General features: G+C 42.1%; 1 protein-coding gene across 1 annotated transcript in view; it reads right to left on the bottom strand.

Annotated features, from left to right (window-relative positions):
* The window catches only part of astn1 (astrotactin 1), a 2,712,832-nt gene that overhangs the window by 825,475 nt on the left and 1,867,777 nt on the right, over positions 1-19,580 (bottom strand). Inside the window, exon 12 of the mRNA XM_059984849.1 lies at positions 18,438-18,604. Within this exon, the coding sequence (XP_059840832.1) occupies positions 18,438-18,604 (167 nt within the window). The remainder of the gene's footprint in view (positions 1-18,437; positions 18,605-19,580) is intronic.

The raw sequence follows: 19,580 nt of genomic DNA, 5'->3' as shown, positions 1-19,580 counted from the left end.
TTGTCATGTTAGCTGGTGGCTGACTGATGTTCTTCACTCAACAGAGAGGACCTTCTTTTACTTTGACCATGAAAACACAGCTTCAGGGTAATTTGCAAGTACTGCGGAAGAGGCTTCTCCTTATATCCTGCATTATGTTGCTTTGCAGGTTCCCCTTGAAGTGTTAGACAATAAAGTCTCTTCCTTGCTTCTTAGCTTCTGCCTTCTGCTTGTGCTCCAGCTAATGCAGCAGTGTCTTTATAATGACTGTCACGGTGCACCAGCCACCTTGCTGGGAGTTTCACAGGGATCTTCAAGATAACTCATCAGAGGCTGTACTTCTCTGGATCGCTGACTACAGGAGATTTGCTGAAACATCTAGGTAATTTCTAATGTAAAGGCATGTTCAGTACAGCTTTGTGGGCCAAAGGGCCTGTATTGTGCTGTAGGTTTTTCTATGTTTCTATCAAATTCTACAGGGTTTAGGTTTTCTGGATGCTCTCTTGGGGACAATGGTACATGGGGGGGGGGGGGGGTTGAAGAGGAAAAGGAACAAGCGTAATGGTCACCAGAGGAAGTGCATGTCAGCACATGGCAATGAAGGGAGATTTCCTCTGAATGGTTCATCAGAGCCAATGGTATTGCTCTTGATGAGGCATTCCTTTAGTTCAGTGCCCAGCCCAGTGCCATGTTTTGAGATCACCTTGTGCCCTGAACTGCACACATCAATTACAGTACACCTTACTGTCAGTTGTGAATGACAAGCAATATTTGTCATAAAAGTTTTAACAAGCTTCCACATGTTGATCATGATAGCTATGCAGCTTGCAAGTCAGGGACTTACTTAGTGTCCATCCATAGCTATGGGGTTGAGACCAAGCAATGAAAGGGGCAAAATTTCCTTGCAGTTAAAAAAAATAATTTGTGTTTAAGCAGCAGGTTAGTCCTGATGGTACTGGCTTAATGAAAGATTACCACATAGATGCTTCATCAGCCGCTGTGCTCTTGGGGACTCTTCAGAATACTCAAGGAATCTATTGAATCCAATCAGCTGCTTTCACTAACACAGTATGCTTCAATAATTCTCCACGTCTAGTATTCGAGTTTCACCCTTACAACCATCTCTAGCACTGCTACTTAAAGCAGGAAAATTTATTCCTTTACTTTTCAACATATCAGATGCGGCAGCTATGGTGCCATGCTAGTTATTAGCCCAGCTAATTGGCATTGTGCTGATCCTCAAGCTCGTCAAATCAATGGTACCATATTGAATGCAACACAATGAAAACAAAGCTAAAGTGAACAGAGGCAAAACAATGACCTTACTCACGCAAGGAAAGAAAACTAAATAATAGGGGACACTTTTAAGATTGCAATTGGCTTCTCAGATACGGAGACACCTCTTGAGCTTGGTAGTGTCTGCATAGTTAAATGTCACGGGCCCAATGTGGGAACACTGAAGACAGTTGCCACTTCTTTTAAAATCCTTCACCTAGTAGGTGGGGATCACAAAGAGTGATGACCATATGACCAAAGTGAACATTGACCTTTAACTGGGAATGTGTTGAGCAGAATATGAACAGCTACCTTGCACTTGCAAATATATGGCAGTCCTCAAATGTCAATGCTGATCCCCCAGTCATAAGAATATCTTCACGCCAAGAACTTCACTGCATTATTTATATCTAAAGCTTCAGAACTTTATGTGGTGCAAAGTTCCTTATCTATGTGCCATTTATATTTAGCATTTGTAAACTACCAAATGTTTACAAAATGTTTTGTTGAATGGTGATCTTTAAGTAAGCCGTACTGGAGATCAGCATTTCAATCAACCCTTGGTGGTTGAGCTTCAGGGAAGTTGCATCCTTTGAGAGATTCTTCAGATTTTTTCATGCTTACAGAAGTCAAAAGGAAAAGATACAAAGAGAAATGTGCAAGGTAAAGTTTAATCTTCCTGAAGCTTCTCTTGCCATTTCATAGATGTGGTTGGAGAGAAATTGTATGAACAAAGATTTTAATGCTGCATCTTTCAGCCTATAGCTTTTGTAACTGCTTCCCATTTAGCTCTCTGGTTATACAATTACCAATCTGTGTTCGTTCTGTGGCTGTAGTTGTACTGGTGAACTCTATTCAGAAGATCTTCTATTGCACTCTGGTATGTTTAGGATGGAAAGTAACTCCCTTCTGACTCTTTTGTCAGAGATGGTCATTTCTCAGCACTTCTGTGGCACAAGTATTACGTGTCTCTAATGACCTAAAATATACTAAAACATATGCAGAGCTATTTTTGGCAAGATCATGATCAGTACCTGCACTCTCATGAATAGAAAGGGTTTAACCACACAATGAATGTTCACTGCTCTTATTAGCAGCCTCCACACTCTGCACAGTTAACAACTTTCATAATTCTCCCACACATGTTCTAACACGATTTTGTTCTAATTTCCATTGAACTTCGTATTTCATCCATTTTAAGAAAATATTTACTTTGTTTCTAATCTTTTATTTCATTTTGACTGGTTAACATGATATTTTATGTCAAAATGGCCTCACTTATTTCAGAGCCTTTTTTTTAAACAATGTACAGTTCTTTAGCCAAAAATCCCAAAGTTACCTGATTACTCTTCCAGAGCTAAAGCTACGTGTTATCATACCCCTAAGTATTTTTGAAGTCTTGCTGAGCATAAAGCAGAATGTTTTGGCTTGTTGTGGGCTATTGACCTCAGCTGCATGGTATGGCTCTAAGTGCTCCTAAAGGCAGTGCCCAAAAGCCCAATTATTTTTAAGAGCTTGATCAAACATCTTACTTTACTTGTAAGGTCAGAGATGAGAATGTTCACTGAAAATTGTACAATGTTCAGTTCCATTTGTAACTTCTTAAAAAGTGAAGTAGTTCATGACCACATGCAATAAGACTATTGTTGTGGGGGCCAAAATCGAACATTATTCCTTCAACACATGTGTCAATCATTATTAATCGCTGACTCCCCAGCAATGTCCTATTGGTCATCACCAATAAGTAACTAAACAGGGTTAGTGGTTTCATGAGAACGTAAGGGGCTGAGTTATCCTGTCTAATGACTTCATAAAGTCTTTCATTATGTATAATTCAGGAGCACCTTGGAATGGTTTCTGCTTGCTAGATGCATCTCCAACAATGCTCAAGACTATATAATACTCAGAGATATAGCCAAGCCACTATGCTAAATTTTCAGGCCTTCCAATAATAAGTCCATAAAAATTCCACACCAACAACCTCTGAAGGCTTCTTTGATCAAACCAAGCATCTCTACAATTTAAAAAACGACAGAAGGGTCATGGGAATGTGCCAACTGATGATGCACATATCTTCCTTGGAAATACATTTCCATTCCTTCATTAATGTCACCATTCTACATTTTCTGTTGGAGTACTCTCAGTCTGAGGCTAAAACAGTTTGAGGTGACCTTTCAAGGGCAAGAAGTGATGAATTAAATAGCACCTTACTCAAACTCCTGGAGAAATCCAATGATATACAAAGAACTGGGTAACAACAGCCACATACATCTATGACCAACTCATTACTTGGATATATAGAGATAAAGGTTAAAATATTAAGGTCATGATGAATGGAGTATCCTTAGGCATTGGTGTAAGGTAAATTAGGTTTTGGAAGAAAAGGGTCACAGCCGAGTTGTGAAAGGGTGTTGTCAAACTGAGATGAGGAGGTAGCTGGGCAGCAGATTTGTGGAATGGCCAACCTGAATAATGATCTTTTGGGGAGAGGTGCAGCAGTTATCAGCATTTGAAAGAGTGGAGGTGGGGTAACCAGGTTGTTAGATTGGAAGCATTGGATTTTTATGAAAAGATGTTTCCACTTGAGGAAATCCAAATCTGGGAGTCAGAAATATATGATAGTCACTGACAAATCAATAAGTCATCCAAGAGAAACAGCTTTATCCAAAAAATAGGTTCAAAGCAAAGCTCAACTATCACACATAGCAGCTGAGGAAAATAGCAAAGAGATTATTCAGGGATCACTAGATCAGGATTGCAGGAATAGTACAAAAATGAGTCAGTCAGATGAAGTAGTTTGAGGGAGACTGGGCAGCAAAAACACTGGCAAAGACCGGTCAGCTTATTTGGCTTTTTCTTGACTGTGATAACAATGTAATACTCTGGAAGCTATTGCCAAGGACTCATTAATCAGAGCGTGCAGAAGGATAAGACCCTCTAGTGATAAGCACAGGTTGTGGGAAAATGTCGAAAATACAATAACAGACAGCAGTATAAATGAGCAGGCAGAGGAAAGGGTAATGATCCGTGCTGATGTGCTGACCATCTAATGGGTTTACTTGTTTATTTCATCATTACCTACATTATCACATCAAACACTTTAATAACACTATTGACAGAAGCACAGATAACAGTCTAAATTAAGTTTTAGCTCTCTGACAAACATGCTATTCACAAGTTTAGGGTGGCATTTCTAAGTGTATGTGTTGGTTTAGTGTGCTTAATTTTAATTCTTCCATTCTCCTTTTTGATGAGGTACTGGTCAATAGCCACATCTCTTGCTGCACAAGAACTCTGATTCTCTTCAACTCCTTGCTCCACAATTACTTGCTCCACTACTTTTCAGTCTGATGAGAAGCATTCATCCTGAAATGTGCTTTCTCTCTCCACTGATGCTTCTTGACCTTGCTGAGTATGCACAGCATTTTCTGTTTTTAATTCAGATGACAGTTATACACATATTTAGTAGAAATGAGGGTGAAACAAATGTTAGTTCACTTTTTGTTTTATTGTTTTTTTAAACTTCTGTTGGGATGCGTAATCACCGAGTATGCAAGTGGAACAAGTGCACTATGGAAAGGTACAGCACAAAAACAGGTCCTTATGCCCAGAGGTCTACAATGAAATGCTAGACCAATGAAAATTTGTAATCAAATGGCCAACTAAACTAATCACTTCTGAATACACACTTCCATAGCCTTTTATCTCCTCATATCCATGTGTCTATCCAAACGCCCCTTAAAAGTCTCTAATGTATCTGCCACTACCACCACCCTGGGCAGCACATTCCAGATACCCACCACCATTCACTGTGATTAAAACATTTGCCCCTCACATCACCCTGGAATTAACCTCTATCACTATAAATGCCATCTGGAGTTAGATATTACAACGCTTGGAGAAAGATATTGTCTGTCTACTCTATCTATGCCTCTCATAATCTTATAAATATCAGATCTCTACTCAGTCTCCACCTCTCCAGTGAAAAAAGGCAAATTTTGTACAAGGCAACACGAGTGAATCTGCAAATGCTGGAAATAAATAAAAACACAAAATGGTGGCAGAACTCAGCAGGCCAGACAGCATCTATGGGAGGAGGTAGTGACGACGTTTCGGGCCAAAACCCTTCATCAAATTTTGTCCAAGCACTTGTTACAGCACGTACCCTTTAATCCAGGCAACACCCTGATAAACCTCTTCTTCATCTCTCCAAAGTCTCAACGTCCATCCTACAAAGGTGTGCCCAGAACTAGACACTAGAATACTACAGCACAGAACAGGCCTTTTGGCCTTCAATGTTGTGTCGACCCACATATTCCTTAAAAAAGTACTAAACCCACACTACCCTAAGCCCTCTATTTTTCTTTCATCCATGTTCCTGTCCAAGAGGTTCTTAAATACCCCTAATGCTTTAGCCTCCACCACCATCCCTGGCAAGTCATTCCAGCCACTCACAACCCTCTGTGTGAAAAAACTTACCCCTGATGTCTCCCTTAAACTTCCCTCCCTTAATTTTGTACATATGCCTTCTGATGCTTGCTATTCGTGCCCTGGGAAACAGGTACTGGCTATCCACCCTATCTATGCCTCATATAATCTTGTAGACCTCTATCAAGTCCCCTCTCATCCTTCTATGCTCCAAAGAGAAAAGTCCCAGCTTGGCTAACCTTGCCTCATAAGACTTGTTTTCCAATCCAGGCAACATCCTGGTAAATCTCCTCTGCACCCTCTCCATAGCTTCCAATTAATTTCTATAATGAGGTGACCAGAACTGAACATAATTCTCTAAGTGTGGTCTCACCAGAGATTTGTAGAGTTGCAACATGATCTGTCTACTCTTGAACTCAATCCCCCTGTTAATGAAGCCTAGCATCCCATAGGCCTTTTTAACTATTCTATCAACCTGTGCAGTGACCTTGAGGGATGTATGGATTTGAACACCAAGGTCCCTCTGTTCATCCACACTCTTAAGTAACCGACCATTAAGCCTGTACTCAGCCTTCTGGTTTATCCTTCCAAACCAGATATAGGATATAGATAGAGGATATAGCCTGTCTATATCCTCTTGTAACCTTCAACAACCTACAGCTTCATCCACAACTCCTCCAATCTTCGTGTCATCTGCAAACTTACTCACCTATCCTTCCACCTCTTCATCTAGGTCTTTTATAAAAATCACAAAGAGCAGGTGTCCCAGGACAGATCCTTGTGGGACTCCACTAGTCACCGACCTCCAGGCAGATTACTTTCCTTCCACTACTACCCTCTGCCTTCTTCCTGTAAGTTATTTTTTTTTATACAACCAGCCGAGGTTCCACTGATCCCATGCCACATGACTTTCTGAATGAGTCTCTCATGAGGGACCTTGTCAAATGCTTTGCTAAAATCCATGTAGACCACATCTACTGCACTACCCTCATCAATTTCTTTTGTTACCTCTTCAAAAAGCTCAATCAGGCTTGTGAGGCACAACCTTCCCTTCACAAAGCCACGTTGACTATCCTTGAGTAGACTGTACTTCTCCAAATGCTCGTATATCCTATCCTTAAGAATCCTTTCCAATAGTTTGCAGACCACCGATGTAAGACTCTGCAGTCTATTGTTCCCAGGATTCTCCCTATTACCTTTTTTAAACAAGCAAACTACATTTGCCATTTTTCAATCCTCCAGCACCTCCCCTGCAGCCAAAGAGGAGTCAACGATCATAGCTACTGCTCCAGCGATCTCTTCTCTCACTTCCCACAGCATTCTGGGGTATAACACATCCGGCCCTGGAGACTTACCAATCTTGATGTTTTTAAGAAGATCCAACACTTTTTCTTCATTAATCTCCACATTGTCCAGCACACAGGCCTGTTCTATTTTGACCTCACCCTAATCAAGGTCCTTTTCACTTGTGAATACTGAAGCAAAGTATTAATTTAGGATCTCCTCAACCTCCGCTGCTTCCAGGCACATGTTGCCTTCTTTATCCTTTAGTGGCCCCACCTACATTCTTTTCATCCTTCTGTTCTTCACATACACATAGAATGCCTTGGGGTTCTCCTTAATCCTACATGCCAAGGCCTTCTCATGCCCCATTTGAGCTCTGCTAAATCCTTTCTTAAGCTCCTTCCTGGCTACTCTATATTTCTCATGAGCCCCTCCTGCTTCCTGCTTCTTATAACTAACATATGCTTCCTTCTTCCTCTTGTCGAGTTGCCTCACATGTTTCATCAGCTACGGTTTCTTTTTCCTACCATTTTTTCCTTGTCTCAGTGGGACAAACCTATCCTGAACTCAGCACAAGTGGTCCCTAAACTTCCTCCACATTACTTCTGTGCTTTTACTCTTGAACATCTGTTTCCAATTTACTCTCGCTAGTTCCTGCCTCATCCCTTCATAGTTAGCCCTTCCCCAGTTAAGCACTTTACCATTTCATCTGACTTTACCCCTTTCCTTAGCTATGCTGAAGCTAAGGGAGTTGTGGTCACTCTCAGCAAAATGCTCCCCCACCAAAAGGTCTGCCACCTGACCAGTTTCACTACCCAGAATTAGATCTAGTATGGCCTCTCCTCTCATTGGCCAGCCCACATATTGTGTCAGGAATCCTTCTTAAACACACCTGACAAATGCAGCCCCTTCTATCCTCCTTGCAGTTAGGAGGTGCCAGTCAATATGAGGGAAGTTGAAATCACCCATAACTACAACCTGGTACATCCTGCACCATTCTAAAATCTGCCTGCTTATCTGCTCCTTGGTGTCCCAAGGTCTATTTGGGGGCCTATAGACTATTCCCAGCACAATGATTGATCCATTCCTATTTCTGACTTCCATCCACACGAACTCAGTGGTCACTCCCTCTACAGCGTCCTCCCTTTCTATAGCTGTGATACTATCCCTGACCAGTAATGCTACTCCCCCCTTTTCTACCTCCCATCCTATTCCTTTTAAAACTCCTAAACCCTGGTACCTGCATCAGCCAACCCTGCCCTTCCTCCAGCCAAGTTTTAGTAATGGCCACAACTTCGTAGTTCCATGTGCTGATCCATGCTGTAAGTTCATCCCCTTTATTCCTAAATCTCCTCGTGTTGAGATAGATACATTTCAACCCCTCTGACTGGCTACATTTATGTTTCATCCTCTGCCTGTCCTTCCTCACCAACTCAGAACACATAGCATCATGCCCTTGTCCTTCTACCCTAATCGCTGCACTCACATTCTGATTCCCACCCTCCTGCCAAACTAGTTTAAACCCTCCCCAACAGCACTAGCAAACCTGCCCACCAGGATATTGGTCCCTTTCCAGTTTAGGTGCAACCCGTCCTTTTTATACAGGTCAGACCTTCCCCAGAAGACATCCCAATTATCCAGAAATCTGAACCCCTGCTCCCTGCACCAACTCTTCAGCCACATATTCATCTGCCATAACTTCCTGTTCCTACCCTCTCTGTCTTGTGGCATAGGCAGCAATCCTGAGAAAACCACCCTTGAGGTCCTGCTTTTTAACTTATTTCTTAACTCACTGTATTTCTTCTTCAGGACCTCATTCCATACTCCTATCTATGTCATTGGTCCGCACATGGACCACGACATCTGGCTGCTCACTCTCTCTCCTGAGAATACCGAGAACTGTATTCAATATCCAGATGTGGTTTAACTAGAGTTTTATAAAGCTGCAAAATAACATTCCGACTGTGGAACTCAATGCCTCAACTAATAAAAATGAGCATGCCTTTCCCCTTCGTTACCATTCTTTCAACTTGTGTAGCTATTTTCAGAGAATGATGATCTTTGACCCCAAGATCCCTCTGCTCATCAACACCTTGTCCTCAACAGTGTACTGTCTCTTTGCATTTGAACTATCATATTTGACTGTGGTAAAATCCATCTGCCATTCTTCCTGCCATATCTGCAACTATTCTATATCCTCTTGTATTCTTTGTTGGACTTCTATGCTATCCACTACATCACCATTCTTTGCATGAGGGACCATGTCAATTGCCTTACTAAAATCCACATAGACAACAACAATCATGCTCGTCACATTATCAAAAAATTCAATCTAGTTAGTAAGACACGACTTGCCCTGCACAAAGCCATGCTGGCTCTCCCCATTTAGGCCACAGTTTTTCAACTGCCCTTAAAACATAGCTCTAAGAATTTTCTAGTTTCCAGGATTATTCCTGGTTTCCTTCCTGAATAATGAAACAAAATTAGCTACTTGCTAGTCCTCTGGGATCTTGCCTTTGGCTAGAAAGGAAATGAAGATATTGGTCAAGGTCCCAGAATTCTCTTCTCTTGCCTTTCTCAATAACCTGGGGTATATCATCAGGCTCTGCAAGAAGTATTGTAAAAAAGGTAGATGAGATCAGCATATGGATATTGTAACCATTAGTGAGACTTAGTTGCAGAAGGGGCAGGACTGGCCACTCATTATTCCAAGGTTCGTTGTTTTAAATGTGACAAAGTGAGAGGGATTAAAGGATCACATAGACCAGTGAAGGAAAATGTCACAGCAGTGCTCAGTCAGGCCAGAAGGAAAACTCATATTGTGAGGCATTATGGGTTGAACTGAGGAATAAGTAAAGTATGACGACATTAATGGGACTGCATTACAGACAACCCAACAGTCAGAGGGATTTTGAGGAACAAATTTGTACAGAGCTCACAGATGGTCGCAAGAAATATAAAGTTGTTATACTAGGTGATTTTAACTTTCCACACATTGACGAGGACAGTAAGAGGGCTAGGTGGGATAGAGTTTGTCCAATGTATTCAGGGAAGTTTCCTTCATCAGTACGTAGAGACAGTGTGTGATATTTGATCTGCTATTAGGAAATGAGACAGGGCAGGTGACAGGAGTTTCTGTGTAGGGGAAGACTTCGCATCTATTGATCATAATTCCATTAATTTCAAAGTAAATATGGAAAAAGATAAGTCTGGTCTATGGGTTGAGATTCTAAACTGGAGAAAGGCCAATTTTGATGGTATCAGAAAGGATCTGGCAAGTGTGGATTGGGACAGACTGTTTTATGGCAAAGGTGGACTTGTTAAGTGGGAGGCCTTCAAAAGTGAAACTTTAAGAGTACATTTCATGTCAGAGTAAAGGCAAGGGTAACAGATTTGTGGATGCTTGTGTAAAGGGGGTTTCTTTTTTTTCTTTGTTACTGTTGGGAAAGGGTTTCCTTTTGTTAACTAGCAGGAATGCTAATTTACTGATAACGAGAATGGTATTCCTTTGTAAACCAAATGGGGATTAATGTTCTTTCTTCTGAGTCTGTAAGCTTTTGTTGACGGGCTTTTGGGCAGATCGGCGCGAGGGGGTCGAGAGAGAGGACGCAATGCTCTAAGCTAGGTGAGGATCGGACCCCAAAGGGGGGTCCGAGGCCGGGAGATTCTCCGAGGGGGGGGGGATGAAGCTAGATGTGCTTGGTTGACCACTCGGAGGGTCCTGAGCTGTTTGGAGAGTCGAGGAGTTTGGAGGGTCCTGAGCTGCGAGTCGAGGAGTTCGGAGGGGATCGAATGGTGGCCAGACTTCAGTAATTGAGCTCCAACGGCTGTGCATGAAGTGGTTTGGACTTTGATAAGTTTGGCGCCTTTTCTTTAATTTTCTCTTCATATATACTGTATCGTTATTAATCACTTAGTTATAGTAACCTTTATAAATTGTACTCATTTAATCGCATATGGTGTACTGTCTGTTTTTGGGCGAGGTGGGGACATCACACAGCATCCACACCAGCTGATTACCCAGTTTGGCGGGGCCGAAGGCTGCTCCCCCTAGACAAGAACGAGCTGAGTGAGCCTGAGGCGACCCAGGGGGTTACACTTGATTTTCAAGAGATATTGAGGCCCTGGTTAAGAAAAAATAGGAGGTGCATTGCAAGTATAGGCAAGTAGGAACAAATGAGCTGCTAATGGAGTATAAGAAATTCAGAAAAACACTTAAAGAAATCAGGAGGGCTAATAGAAAATATGAGATTCCCTCAGCAGACAAGGTGAAAGAGAAACCTAAGATTCTACAGATATGTTAAGAGAAAAAGAATTGCAAAGGACAAAATTGGTCCTCTGGAAGATCTGAATGGTAATCCATGTATGGAGCCAAAAAAAGGTGTGGATAATCGTAAATGAAGTTTTGGCAACTGTTTTTACTCTGGAAACAGTTAAAGTCTTCAGAAGTGAGGCAAAGTGGCATCAACTTCATGGACCCTATATACATTACAGAGGAGGAGGTGTTTGTGAGGCAAATTAGGGTGGATAAGTTCCCAGGGCCTGACAAGCTGTTTCCTCGGACTGTGTGCACGACAACTGCAAAAATTGTTGCAGCCCTAGCAAAGATATTCAAATCATCCTTAATAACAGGTGAGGTACTGGAGGATTGGAGGATTGGCCAATGTTGTTCTGCTATTTAAAAAAGACTCTAAAAATAAGTCAGGAAATTATAGGCCATTGACCTTGACATCTGCAGTGGGAAAGTTACTGGAAAGTATTCCAAGGTACTTGATATATGAGTATTTGGATAGACAGGGATAATGGATGGTTAGAATGTTTTTTTTGCATGGTAGGTCGGGCCTTAACAAACTTAGAGATCTTTAAAGAGGTCGCCAGGAATGTTGAAGTAAGCTAGGTGGTGGATGTTGTTTACATGGATTGAACAGGGCCTTTGACAGGGCCCAATATAGAGGCTGGTCAAAAAGGTTCAGCCACTCGGCATTCAGGATGAAGTAGTAAATTGGATGAGACGTTCACTTTGTGGGAGAAGCCAGAGAGTGGTAGTAGATGGTGGCCTCCCTGACCTGAAGCCTGTGACCAGTGAAGTGCTGGGTCCATTGTTCTTTGTTACCTGTACAAGTAGCCTGGATGATAATGCGCTCAGCACATTTGTAGGTGATACCAAGATTGGCAGTGTAGTGGGCAGTGAAAAAGGCTATCATGGCTTGCAGCAGGATCTCGATCAGCTGGAAAAATGGTCTCAAAATGGCAAATGGCACTTAATGTAGATGAATGCAAGGTATTTCACTTCGGTATGATCAACCAGGGTAGGTCTTACACACTGATCAGTATGGCACTGAGGATTGCTGTAGTACAAAGGCATCTAGGAATACAGGTCCATAATTCATTGAAAGTGGTATCATAAGTTGATAGGGTCCTAAAGAAAGTTTTGGCACATTGGCCTTCATAAATGAAAGCATTGACGGTAGGAGATTGGATGTTAACTTGAAGTTGTATAAGATATTGGTAAGGCCTAATTTAGAGTATTGTGTATGTTTTGGGTTATCCTCCTACAGGAAAAATGTAAATAAGGCTGAAAGAGTATAACAAGAAGTTACAGTGATGTTGCAGATACTGGAGGAGCTGAGTTATAAGGGAAGATTGAACAGGTTGAGGGTTTAGTCCTTGGAACTTGGAAGATGCAGGGGAGATTTGATAGAGGGATATAAATAGGGTAAGTTCAAGCAGGCTTTTCTTTGACAAGCTTTGGAATTTTTCTTATGATTTATATGATGCACAATATTTTATAGATTGTTAAAAAATCCTACTTTAATACATTTGAAATTGAGAAACGAGGTGGTAAAATATGAAAATAGTTGTGGGGACTGAATACTTTTTCAAGACACTGTATGTACAGAATGTCTCTTTAATCCTACTCACCAAGGTAATTTCATAGCCCCTCCGGGCTTAACTAATTCCTTTGAGTCCTTTTCTGGCTTCGGTATCACCTTCAAGAGCTCTGTTTGATTCTAGATTGTTAACTTTTACATACCCTTCCTTCTTGACCAGATTCATCACCTCTCAACATCCAAGGTGCACTAACCTTGTCATCCTTGACTTTCCTTCTGACTGGAACATACCTGTACTCCACACATCAAAAACAGCTGTTCCCAAATAACTTACCCTTATTCCTGTCTAATACTCTCATATTTTGCTTGATCCAATTTAATATTCTCTCGCAAGGTCCATACTTATCCTTTTCTATGGCCACCTTCAAACTCAAGGAGTTACGGTTGCTGTTTCCTAACTGCTCACCCACTGAAATGTCAGTCACCTATCCAGGTTCATTGCCCAAAACCAGGTCCTGTACAGCCCTCCTCTTGTTGAACAATCTACATATTGATCTAAGAAACCCCCCTGGATGTACCAAACAAATTCTGCCCAAGCAAAACCTCTGCACAAAGAAAGTTCCAGTTTATATTAGGAAAGTTGAAGTCTCCCAAAATATATCTCTTCCTCAATGTCCCAGTGGCTCCTGGGAGTCTGTATCACAATCCCATTAGCATGATTGATACCTTCTTATTTTTGAGTTCGATCTATACAGAAACTGTAGACAAATCCTCATTTATGTCTCCTCTGAGTGCAGCTCTGCTATTGTCCTTAATTATTAGTGCAACATCCACCCCCCAACCACCTCTTTAACCTCCCCCTGTCTTGTCGAAAGAAAAAAAATTGAAACCCCTGAGCATTAAGCACTATTCCTGTCCCCGTCTCAACCAAGTCTCTGTAATGGCCACAACATCATATTTCCATGTACAGATCCATATTGCCAAATACATGCACTTTGAGCTATCCATCCCATTGCATCTATTGCTTTGCTCCTGCCTGTCTTTACTGGCCCTGACATCTTCCTACTTCTCCATTTTCTGATGGTTCTCTGGTTTCCATCTCCTGCCAAACTAGTTTAAACTATGAGCACTTGTATTACATGACAAAGTGATCTGATTAAATTCCAGCAAGCCTGGCCAATTCAAAGGGGCATTAGAGAGAACTATACATTTTGAATTGCATACAGACCAATGACCAATAGTTGACAGATTCCCTTTGTGAAGGGCATTAAAGAAGCAAAACGTGTCCAGCTATTTTCTTGTTAATTTATTTTCATGCGGAGGTTGCAAGTTTAAATTATGAGAGCTTTAAACTTGCAATCTTGAGTTATTGGTATATTATGAAAAGCACTGACAATTCCCTATTTTCAAAGACTGCATATCATTTCCTTCCATAATAATTCCCTTTCATTTCAAAGGTGAAAATACAAAGGACAATAAGACCCGACAAGCAATCCTTTTCGACTGGTGTGCACTCCATTAACTTTGTACCTCATGGGTTAATGTTGCAAGTTCCATTTTAAATGTTAAAATTTAGTGCGTAACATATTTAAGAGTTCAGAATCAGATTTAATATCACTGACTTACATCATCAATTTGTTGTTTTGCAACAGAAGGGCGTTGCAGTACATAGTAATAAACATTAATAACTTAAAGAAATATATTAAAATAAATTAAATATATAGTGCAAAAAGAGGGGGAAAAAAACAAAAAAATATATTGAGGTAGTTTACATGAGTTCATTGTCCATTCCGAAATTTGATATTGGTGGGGAAGAAGCTGTTCCTCATTGAGTTGAGTGCATGTCTGCAGGCTCCTGTAGCACCTCCTTATTGGCAACAATGAGAAGAGGCATGTCCTAGGTGATGCAGGTCATTGGATGCTGCCATTTTGAAGTTTTGCGTTTGAAGACATCCTCGATACTAGGGAGGTTAATGCCCATGATGGAGCTGGCTGAGCTTTCAATTTTCTGCAGCTTTCCCTGATCCTGTGCAGTCACCACTTCATAACAGATGGTAATGCAACCAGTTAGAATGCTCTCCACAGTACAACTGCAGAAGTTAGTGAGAGTTTTGTAATTGCAACAATATGTTGGTCCCAGGATAGATCTTCAGAGATGTTGATGTGCAGGAACTTGAAACTGCTCACCCTTTCCACTTCTGATCCCTCTATGAGGACTGGAGTCTTCCCTGAACTTCCCCTTCCAGATCAACTATAAGTTCCTCGGTCTTACTGACGTTGAACACACAGTTGTTGTTATGACACCACTGACCCAGCTGATCTATTTCTCTCCTGTGCCCTGCCTCCTCACCATCTGAAATTTGACCAATAATTGTGTCACCTGCAAATGTTAGATGGCATTTGAGCTGCTCCTAGCCATACAGTTATGGGTGTAGAGAGAGTCAAGCAGTATACCAAGTATGCATCCTTGAGGTGTGCTGGCATTAATTGTAAGCAAGGAGATGTACTTCTGATCTGCACTGACTGTAGTATCCCAATGAGGATGTCAAGGATTCAGTTGCTGAAGGAGGTACAGGGGTCCAAGTTTTGGAGCTTGATGATTAGTATTGAGGTTGAATGATGAGCCCAGGTGACTGAAAGTCATGACAAGCTAGTGAGATTGAATCCACTGTAGAACTATTCTGGCAATAGGCAAATTGCAGTGGGTCTAGGTCCTTGCTTACCAGTTTTTTCTGGCCATGACCAACCTCTCAAAGAACTTCATCACAGTAAATACAAGAGAATATCTGCAGATGCTGAAAATTCCAAGCAACATACACAATGCTGGAGTAATTCAGCAGACCAGGCAGTGCTATGGAAAAAAGTATCATTGGTGTTTCGAGCCAAGACCCATCAGCAGGACTGGAGAAAAAAAAGATGAGGAGTAGAGTTGAAAGGTGGGGGGGGGGGAGGGAAAAACACAAGGTGAAATTAAGGGAAAGGGGTGAAGTAAAGAGCTGGGAAGTTGATTGGTGAAAGAAATCCTAAGCTGGAGCAGGTGGGATCTAATAGGAGAGGACAGAAGGCCATGAAAGAAAGAAAGAAAAGGGGGAGGAGCACCAAAGGGAGGCAATGGGCAGGCAAGGAGATAAGATGAGAGAGGGAAAAGGGGCTGGGGAATGGTAAAGTGGAGGGGGGCATACCGGAATTTTGAGAAATCAATGTTAATGCCATCAGGTTGAAGGCTCCACAGATGGAATACAAGGTGCTGTTCTTCCATCCTAAGTGTGACAGTAGAGAAAGCCATGGATAAGCATATCAGAATGGGAATGGGAAGCGGAATTAAAATGGATGGTCACTGGGATATCCCACTTTTTCTGACAGACGGAGCACAGGTGCTCGGCAAAGCAGTCCCCCAATCTACGTTGGTTCTCACTGATATACAGGAGGCCACACCAGGAGCACCAGGCACAGTATATGACCCCAACAGGCTCACAGGTGAAGTGTTGACTCAACTGGAAGGACTATTTGGGGTGTTGAATGGTACTGAGCAAGGAGGTGTAGCAATTGTTCCATTTGGAAGGATAAGTGCTTGGAGGGAGATCAGTGGGGAGGGTTGACTGGTCAAGGGAGCGATCCCTGCGGAAAACAGAAAGTGGAGAGAAGGGAAGGATGTGCTTGATGGTGGGAACCAGTTGGAGATGGTGGAAATTACGGAGAAATATGTGCTGGACACGAAGGCTGGTGGGATGGTAGATGAGGCCAGGAGGAACCTTAAACCTGGTTGGGTGGTGGGAGGATTGGATGAGAGCGGATATACGTAAAATAGGAGAGATGCGGTTGAGTGCGGCATTGATGGTGGAGGAAGGGGAGTCCCTTTCTTTGAAGGGGGACTTCATTCTAGAATGAAAATCTTCATCCTGAGAGCAGATGCTGCTGAGATGGAAGAATTGAGAGAAGGGAAGAGAAGGCACTTGCACAAGTAACAGGATGGGTAGAGGTATAGTCTGGGTAGCTGTGAGAGTCTGTGATTCTATAACAGATATCAGTAGATAAGCTGTCTCCATAGGAAGAGAGAGAGAACAAAGGGGAGGGAGGTGTCAGAAATAGATCAGGTAAATTTGAGGGCAGGGTAGAGGTTGGAGGCAAAGTGGATGAAGTCAACGAGTTCTGGTGGGTGCAGGAAGCAGCACCAATGCAGTTGTCGATACAGCATAGGAAAAGTGGAGGATGGCTGCCAATGTCGGCTTGGAACATAGACTGTTCCACGCAGCCAACAAAAAGGCAGGCATAGCTGGGACCCACGTGAGTGCCCATGGCTAGACATTTTGTTTGAAAGAAGTGGGAGGAGCCAATGGAGAAATTATTAAGAGTGAGGACAAGATCTGCTAGGCAGAGGTGAGTGGTGGTAGAGGGGAACTGGTTGGTTCTGGTGTCCAGAAAGAAATGGAGAGGTTTGAGGCCTTCCTGGTGGGAGACGGAGCAGCCTAGGGACTGGACATCCATAGTGAAAGTAAGATTATGGGGCCAGGGAAATTGAAATCACTGAAAAGATCCAGAGCATATGAAGTGTCACAGAAGTAGGTAGGAAGGGGCTGAACTGGGGGGATAAAACCAAGTTGAGGAATGCAGATGTGAGTTCAGTGGGGCAGGAATAAGCTGAGATAATAGGTCTACTTGGACAAGATTGTTTGTGGATCTTGGGTAGGAGGTAGAAACGGGAGGTGTGGGGTGCAGGAACTATGAGGTTGGTGGCAGTGGATGGGAGATCCCCAGAGCTAATACTGTCAATGATGGCGCTCTATAGTGGGGTGTAAATATGAGGAGATGTCAGAGAGTTGTCACTGGGCCTCAGCAAAGTAGAGGTCAGTACACCAGACTACCGCAGCATCCCCCTCACCTTACCTGGTGAGGTTAGGATTAGTGCGGAGGGAGTGAGGTTGATATTGGAGAGAGGAGTGTTAAAGTTGAGGCGGTTAATGTCCTAACAGCAGTTTTCTTCCACGGCCTTCTGTCCTCTCCTATTAGATTCCCCCTTTTCCAGCCCTGTATCTCTTTCACCAATCAACTTCTCTGCTATTTACTTCATCCCTCTCCCTCCCGGTTTCACCTATCACCCTCTCCTCTCCTCATTCTCCTTTTTCTCCCCTTACCTTTTAACTCTACTCCTCACCTTTTTTTCTCCAGTCCTATTGAAGGGTCTCAGTCCAAACCATCGACTCTACTCTTTCCCATAGATGCTGTCGTCATCACAGCAAATGGAAGTGCATGTGGCTGATAGTGTTGAGGCAGCTCACCCTGCTTTTCTTGGGCACTGGTCTGATTTTCATCCTTTTGAAGCAGGTGGGAAAGCTTGGCTACAGCGGTGAGAAATTAAAAATGTCCTTGAACACTCCTGCCTATTGGTTGGCACAGGTTTTCTGTGCCCCACCTGTACGCCATCAGGGCCTTGATGCCTTGTGAGTATTCACCTTCCTGGAAGGCCCTCTTGAAAGCAGTTCAGCAGGTTTTCAAATACAAAAAGTGAACTCAGAATTACGATGCCTTCTGGTAATATGAAATATTTAAGATTTATTGTCTTTTGTTACCAGCTCTACTCAGGATTTCAAAATGTTTATTTCTCAGATTTAATTAATCAGTGAGTGAACATAGGAGACTCACCCGCAAAACATCACAATGTTGTAGAGCGAGGGGTTATCTGGAAGAGGCACAGTCTGCTGCAGACACAGTTGCTCACAACCTCCATTCATTCCATCTGAACAATCAATGCCAATGTGCCTGTCATAACAGCCAGAGCCATCCTTCATTGGGCTGAGACCCAAAGGGCACTGCGGGAAAAAAGAATGGGCAAAATCATTACAGATTGAACAAAAGATAGCATGCTATCTGAGTATAACACTAAAATGATTGGAATGAAAGATCTGCCCATTACGGCCAAGTGACTACCAGCTTGAGTAGCACATTACTCTTTTGCGTATAAGAACAAATCACCCAATTATCCTTTACCCTCCTTAGTACTTTATTCAATAGATTTGCTTAGTTATTTTTATTGTTTGTTGTTTTTAAACTTTGTTACATCTGTTTATAAATTTTGAATAAGTATACTCAGTAAAAACTCCAGGTGGTAATCAAATGTAAAGGATATACAGCAGTAAGTTTAGAATCTAACTGAAGGCTATGATTGCTGAAGTATTATTTATCTTGTATGACTGTATGCTTCCTACCAATTAACCAGAGGCTCTAGTGACATTGGAGTCACAGTTACAAAATAAAACAAGGATGTAAACTTATGAAGTGTCTACATTTTAAGTTTGTAGCTTCAGATCTAAAGTTTATGGGACTATAAGACAGAGGAGCAGAATTTTGCCATTCTGCTCATTAAGTCCCCATTGTAAGTTAGAATGGTTTTCCACCATACCTTCCAGGTTCTGGGTTCTTTAATCCACTCCTATATGTTGCTCAAAGTGTTAGCTTTCTCATTAATCGTTTAAATTCATTATCAAGTGCACTTTTTATGCCTCACAGTCCATTGTTAACCTCTGGCTGGAACTTACAGCCAATGCAATAGAGTCATGTACACTTTTCTGACAACATCTGACCTTTTTGGCTTTGTGTCATTTTTTTCACCCCACTGACATGCATATCCTGCTCTGTTTCAGCTTGCAGCCTCTATTATTCCAGACTGAGTTACACCTGCCTTCCCAGTAAAAACAAGAATCAAGGTGCAAACCAGTCGCAATCAAACTGAATAATTGAAGGTGCTTAAGTAGCTGAATGATCTGCTTAGGTTCCCAGATGTCATGT

This window comes from Hypanus sabinus, chromosome 11 (assembly GCF_030144855.1).
Source record: "Hypanus sabinus isolate sHypSab1 chromosome 11, sHypSab1.hap1, whole genome shotgun sequence".
Classification (NCBI taxonomy): Eukaryota; Metazoa; Chordata; class Chondrichthyes; order Myliobatiformes; family Dasyatidae; genus Hypanus; species Hypanus sabinus.
This window is presented reverse-complemented; position numbering and strand designations above follow the sequence as displayed.